Source organism: Corvus brachyrhynchos, unplaced genomic scaffold (genome assembly GCF_000691975.1).
Source record: "Corvus brachyrhynchos isolate BGI_N302 unplaced genomic scaffold, ASM69197v1 scaffold106, whole genome shotgun sequence".
NCBI classification, from domain to species: domain Eukaryota; kingdom Metazoa; phylum Chordata; class Aves; order Passeriformes; family Corvidae; genus Corvus; species Corvus brachyrhynchos.
In genome coordinates this window covers 1,810,976-1,818,241 of record NW_008238834.1, presented here as the reverse complement: position 1 = coordinate 1,818,241, position 7,266 = coordinate 1,810,976, and the positions used below count along the sequence as shown (strand labels likewise).

General features: G+C 36.9%; 1 protein-coding gene across 1 annotated transcript in view; it reads left to right on the top strand.

The window, feature by feature from the left end:
- Positions 1-3,693: 3,693 nt before the first annotated feature.
- TTC39C (tetratricopeptide repeat domain 39C) overlaps positions 3,694-7,266 on the top strand; it is a 27,239-nt gene continuing 23,666 nt past the window's right edge. Inside the window, exons 1-3 of the mRNA XM_008636809.2 lie at positions 3,694-3,790; positions 5,501-5,629; positions 6,595-6,709. Coding sequence (XP_008635031.1) covers positions 3,758-3,790; positions 5,501-5,629; positions 6,595-6,709 — 277 coding nt within the window. The 5' untranslated portion in view covers positions 3,694-3,757. The remainder of the gene's footprint in view (positions 3,791-5,500; positions 5,630-6,594; positions 6,710-7,266) is intronic.

Genomic DNA, 7,266 nt, shown 5'->3' with positions numbered 1-7,266 from the left:
ATACCTTAAAGATATGCTGTGAAATGAGGCAAATCAATCAGGGTTTATTGAGAGAAGTGATGTCTTGTGTAATGCTGGTTTATACGTCTGGAAGGAAGTTCTACTTCAGTACTCTTTAAGTTTTTGACTTAAGTTTAGTTACACATGCCAACTTCATTGATACATAGGAACCTTTTACTGTGGAATCTTGCAGTAATGGTGTTAATAACATAGTTTCTTATAAAAAAGATACTTCCTAAGTCCTAGTGTCCTAGGTGAAGTGCAAACTGCGTTTTAAAAATGTCTGGAGACTGGTTTCCTTTTTTTCCTTTCATCTTCGAGCTAATTAAAAGTCTTGCAATTTTTCTTTACTTAATGGAGGTTATTGCTTTCAAAGTTGTGATGACAACTTGGGTAGTGCAGTGTCCCAGTGTTAATTTGTATTTGGTTCTGTAGCTCTTGTCACCATTGATGCGGCCCTTGGTTTGCTGTTAGTACCTTCTCATGTTCTGCCTCTTTCTTTTTGTTTCCTAACAACTTCAGAGTCTGTGAGAAGGATGAAAAGTCATGTCTGAAGTTGAAGGTCACTTACAAGGAGCTTGAGCTTTTTATGGGGTTGTGTTTTTCCCAGAAACCTACTGTAATCATTAGGCACACCTCAGTTTTTACTGGGACGGTACTGTGCCATTGCAAACTTTCTTCCTAGATCTCAAGGGAAAGACAGCCTTGAACTGTTGAAAAATTTATCAGTCAACATAATACAATGACTGAGCACATAACATGGTTGTTGTTTAAAATTATATTTTAAACACTGAAATTACCTTACTAAATGATCTTCCATAAAGCTGCAATTATAGTCTCTACCCAGTGACTATGTAGGAATGTGCTAGAAGTGTTCCTTATTTTCTTTAGTGATGACACAAACTCTGTGTGAGGAACTCCTACAGTAAAGTTTTCATGTTTTGATTGCCAAACTCCATGGTCTCAGCAGAAGCATCTCCCAGACATAGGATAATATTATGCATCGTGTTTTCTTGCTTCAGGGTCCTTTTGTGCTACAGCCCATATGTGCTGTAATGGCAGTGCTTTTTATAGATTGAGTGACTGAAAGTTAGAAAGAACTGATCTGTGACATTTACCTCGTGTTATAGCTGCTGATAATTTCAGAATGGAATAATGATGTGGCTCTTGATTTTTTTGTTGTTGTTTCATATTTGATCATGGGGCATGAATTGGGAACAAAAGTAGCAGTGAGTGTCAAGGGTGCAAGTGTGGAAGCAGTTTTGAAACATTGTTGAAAAAGGTAAGTATGTACTTGGGGAAGAACTTAGCTGTACTCAGACAAATATATGTTAGAATATTTGGGCAAATTTTCATTGCTTCAGTTTATTTTGTAGTCTTTAAAGACCAGTTGGCTCTCAACTGTAGTTAGCTGCCTCAGTTTTTAACATTATTTTAACATTTTTTAACTCCCCAGAGCTGCTTGCGTTCTGCGTATGTAGGTCTGATGAAGCACAAAAATGAAACATTTGGTTTGTTTCTGAGCTTCCTTGAAATATGATGTAAATGCAGCTTCATACTGAAGGACATAAAAATGATCAGAGTGATGTTGTGCTGATCTGTTCTGCTGTTTTAGATCAGTTGGGTGTTGATAATGCAGGCGTGACCTTGAAATGTGTGGTGAAGGTTGTGCTGGGAGTATGGTGGTAGGACTGGCTGCTGAATGGTCCCACATGCCTCATGAGTTGAAAAAGGGTTTATGAGGGAGCCACGTGCCCTCTGCAGCAGGAGTTGATGCTGGAAGTGCCAGCTGCAGCAAGTGCAATTTGCGTGGGTGATGGCTGCTGCCCTGTGTAACGCAGCTGCTGGGAGAGCACAGTCCAGGTACTGAGTAGCAGAGACATTTACTGGCAGCTATTCTTTGTTGCCAGCTAACAAAGGTGGAAGCACCCAACCTATTTTGCCTTTGGAAAAAAATAATGAAAAAATATGACAAGTTGTATTGATCTTATATTTAGGTGAATATCCAGAATTGAGCAATGTATATAAAAAGGGAAGGTTTTTTCCTGTTACAGCATGCTTTGTGTGTCTTCCCTGTTTTTCCTTCTCATTGTTCTTGTTCATAGCCTTGCTTTTAGGTATTTATGCTAAATCAAAGTGAGAAAAGGTGTGTGTGTGTGGGAAACATTGCTGACTACTTCTTTTTAAAAAACGCAAACAGCCAAACTCTACTCTTGTTTTATATGATACAGGTTCACTACTGGAAATTTCTGTTGTAGCAATATACTTCTTTCTCTATGTTTTTCAAGTACCTATGCTGTTTAAAACTCTGCTTTAATATAATGCTTGTAGAATAAAGTTGAAAACAAATTAAGTGCTTTACGGTAGCACTGTATGTTTCTGTAGCCTAAATTATACTTCTTAAATTCTGGAAGTCTGTTTTTTTATATAATCTGGCAGCCCACCACTGAGCAATGTGAATCAATGGTACCACTGAGGTCCTGACATTTTAATGTTTTTTTTTTTTTTTTTCCAAGAGCCTTCTATGTGGCATTACTGTAGCCTCATGGTCTGTGTGACTACAGCAGTCCTGAAGCTTGAAACCTGTCTGATGCATTATCAAAGTTTTGGTTGCTTGAATGTTTTGATCTAGCTGTGATTTCACCCTTTGGGAATAGCCCTGTGAAGAGAAAAGGTGAAGCATCTTAACACTGTTCCTCACAGTGTAGTAAGATACGGATTCTGAGCTTGATGCAAAACAGATACAAAACCATAAGCCTTGTAACAAGCACCTTGTATTACAACAACTTCATTATGTAGTAGATGCATTTTTTTAGTGGGTAGCTTAACTTAAATTCATAGAAGCAGATGGAAATGGGAATCTCTTAATAGAGCCAGGTAACATTTCTCTGTGTCATGGGTTAGCAAGCATACCAAACCACTACACTCTGCTAGGACAAAATCATAGTGATGGATCACAAGAGGGGAGTAGAATTGGCAGGTTTTTAATTTTCTATAGCTTTGGCAGGTTTTAAATTTTCTATAGCTTTTTCTTTTGACCTGAACTGAAGGCATTTTGATGGCAGTGATTTCTCTTAAAATATCTGTATCTTAATACCTGAAAAATTATTTTTTTAAGATACATTCAATATAATAAAAGATATGAAGCTTTTGGTTTTCTGTTTCCATTATGTCTTGCAGATATCTTTGTAACTTGATACAAAAAACCCACCAAGATTTATTTACAAACATACAAGCTAAACCCAAGAAATTCAATATGGATCTGTATTACAGGAAATATGTGCAAATACAGTGTTGCAGTGCTAGGTTTGGTTTAGCAAGCTGCAGCTTTCCCTGGGAGCTCAGCGGGGCTGCTTAGGGCAGGGCAGCCATTCCGCCCTCCCGTAGTCCATTTCGGACGGCCCCGCACTCTTGCTCCGGTGGCTGTCAGCTCTACAGCACAGTGACGGCGAAGGAGGCGAGAAGGGACCCTCCATGAGGGCTTTGGAGGACCTTCACTGTTTCATCATGTCCTGGTGATCCCCAGAGGCAGAGGGACTCGTGGTTGGGGAGCAAGGGGGTTTTATCGGATCACGGGGGCGGTACATGGGCGGAGTTGGGGTACAGAAACCAATAGGGAGAGCCCGAGGGAGTGGCCAGGATTTGGGGCAAGGGAAAGTGAGGGGGAACAATATGGGATAAGAAAAGCAGTGGATATATAGACCACCACAATATAGTAACTATTTTTTGTTTTCTTTACAGAAACCATAGCCCATTAATGAGTTTTGGAGCCAGTTTTGTCAGTTTTTTGGTGAGTAAATGGGAGCACAGAGTATACATCTTGTGGGGTTCATGGTTGTATGTGCATGCACATGTTCATAATACTCTAAATTTGTTTCTTTTTCTGAGACTAAATTTTTTCCAAATTTTTAGATTAAACATAGCTGGAGAACAAGACATTATGCTGTGTAAAGCTTGTTTACTCATGTGGTTTAAATAGAAAGTAAAGGCTCTGCGATTCAGCTCCTCAAATATATTAAATATTTATGTGTTCCATTAAAAGACCCATAATAAAAAGTTCTCTTAAGTGAGCAGTGGAGTTATTTATTTATTTATTTGATTAAAATAAAACTCATGAATGTCTGTTTTTCTGGTAACTTTTGCTATTGAAGCTTTCTCCATCCGTACTTCTGGGTGAAAGTTGTTAATTCAATCCTTTCACATTGCTTCCATTTTGGATAGATGAGAACTGAGAATACTGATTGACTAAAAAGCCACAATGAGCAAGTTTGGTTTGTTAAAGGCTTTTTTTGTATATAACGTGTTAAAAATTATAATGCCATGTATAAAAACTGAGCAGGTGTATTAGGAAGTGTTTGGCTCTTGTTTTTTAGACTGTCCTTATTCTGACTTTGCTGCTTAATCTTAGATCTCACCAGAAATTATCTATGGTAATACTCTGTTGAAAGAATTTATTATAATATGTCAGAAATACATGATTTATGAATGAAATAAATATGAATTCTCTTTAGTATGCAATATGGAAAAATACACTGCTTAGGAAAACTCCTGGGGCATATGCTTCCTTTTAAGTCAGTGGCAGGGAGAAAGGAAAGAGAATCTCTCAGGTTTGCTTATCTGAATTGATGAACCAGTGCAACACCACAGTGCAGCATCAGAGGATCTTGAAAGTATCTTGCTTAGCTGCTGTTCTAAATATAGCAGCAGCACTTGGTGTGCCTGTGTCATTCAGAGCTTTTGTTTAATAAGCTCCAAGAAAAGAAGTTGCTTGTCCTGATTTTTTTTTTTCGGTTTTTTTTTAGTTGGAGTCAGATGTGGTTTCTTTTTCTTCTTACCTGTGTAGGGACTGTGGCTATTATTTTGAAGAATTTAATAGCTGTTTGTTGTTACTGACTTTGGAGGCCTGTTATTTACATGGATGAATTACATAAAAGCAGATACCTGCACAGATGCAAATCATGCCTTACATAACAAAAATTGGAAATTAATTTATAGGAATTTTTCTTCTGCTTAAAGTAGTGTAGTAACTTCTTACCTGTGTAGGGACTGTGGCTATTATTTTGAAGAATTTAATAGCTGTTTGTTGTTACTGACTTTGGAGGCCTGTTATTTACATGGATGAATTACATAAAAGCAGATACCTGCACAGATGCAAATCATGCCTTACATAACAAAAATTGGAAATTAATTTATAGGAATTTTTCTTCTGCTTAAAGTAGTGTGACAGTAGATTCAGTTTGACTGAATATGAAGCTGTAAGATGGAGGTTAGCACTTAGTGTGTTCTGAGTTGATTTGTCTTGAAATTTCTGGAAAGTACTCAATTTTCTAGTTTGGTGTTTCTGTGTTAGAAGGATTGGTACTGATGTGTGTGTATTAATACTTCAGTTTAAGAAGGTTTTATTGTCAAGCTTTTATGAAAAATTTTACTATCCCACAACTTTTGTAGAAATAAAAGTATTTGTGATTTTTATCATTCAAATGTGTTTGGTTTTTGACAGAATGCCATGATGACATTTGAAGAGGAGAAAATGCAACTGGCATGTGATGACTTAAAGGCTACAGAGAAACTTTGTGAAAGTGAAGAAGCTGGAGTTATAGAAACAATCAAGAATAAAATTAAAAAGAATGTAAGAACATAATTTATGTATTGAATAAATTTTTCTGGAAATTTCCCTTCTGTCCTCTTTGTATCTTAAATAGATGGTTCTTGGTATGTGAAGAGCAGTTGAGATAAATTTGGAAATTAAGTCAAATATTTTGATTGAATTTCCTAATTGTTCTAAAATACTCAGTTTCAGGTGTCTTCTAAAGCATCAGGTTGTGTTGATGTTAGTAATTGTTTTCTGAATATGTAAAATTTGTGACCTACTAAAATTATTTCAGGAAGCTTGTAGCCTGTCTAATTCAGGCTAACTTTAATTCATCCATGCTCTAGTAATGTTCAAAAGTTGTGACGTTGAGGCTGCAGACTGCTATGAGCCAGGCATATTCCTAGGGAATTTTCCTTCCTTTTTTAGATTTTTCATTCTAAATAATAAAGGAGGAATAAAGCATGGAGATTCAGAACAAGTTGAAGTAGTTGTATAGAAGCATCCAGTGAGCAGCCTGCCTAGTGTGACACAGCAGAACCACAGCAGAAAAAGAAGCCATTTCTCTTCAGTTTTTAGTTTGCCTGGTAAAAAGTGTTGAACCTGTTGTTCTTAACTCTCTGCTCCTGAGGCACTGTATTTTCCCTGCCACTTGTCATGCGCCCTTTTCTGTGCTCTTCCTGTCTAACATATTTTAATTACATGTCTTATGCATTTCGTAATAATTAAATCAAATTTAAGTTTGTTCTGACTGTTCGTAGAACCTTTGGAAAAATAACTGATAGTATATGTGTAAAAATTCTCTGTTAAGTAGGATTTTGCTTGTGATGATCTGTCTGAGAAATTTTAGCATAGTTTCGAAATTCAAAATGCTGAGTTAATTTAGTAGCAATACTACCACTTGCAGTTAAAATGGGGTTTTTTACTTTTTCAGATTTAGACAAGTATTGTGTATTATCTTTGTTAATAATTTCCTGTTCTCTGTGTTTGTATATTCCAAACAGGTTGATGGACGAAAATCCACTCTATCCATGATAGATCGTCTACAAAGACAAATTATTGTAGCAGACTGTCAAGTCTACTTGGCTGTGCTCTCATTTGTAAAACAAGAGTTATCAGGTGTGCTGTGGCTTTTGTTTTTAGATATACTTTAGCAGGATGTCTTTTTAATAAAGCTGGATCATAAAATTGCCATATGACTATCAGTAAAAATAATTGTTTTGTAAGAAGGAACACAGTTGCATTTGAAACATTCCAAGACTGGTACACTTACAGAGGTACCCCACGTTTCTGTAGGTGGTCATGAAAAATAAGATGAGATGGATTACTACAAATTAGAGCTTTTTTGCTTTTTTCATGCCAACAATCATATTCAGTTGACAATTTTGCATGTTTATCATAGAGGTGTTGGGACAAAAGTGGGTAGCATCTGTGTGCTTTGTGGCCAGCAAGATAAAAGAGGCTGTTAAATCCTGGCCACTGGGAAAATCCTGACATTCCATATGTATCCTGTTCATGACAATTCAGGGAGGTGACAAACTGCCAATGAAAGCAGTTTTAAATGAGTGTGCTGAACATAGAACTGCTGAATCAGTTCTTACTCTCTGGTCACCAGAGTGCGTCCTTGCATGCCAAAAAGGGTAATCCTGTTGTGTTGAATACAAACTGCTCCTTTC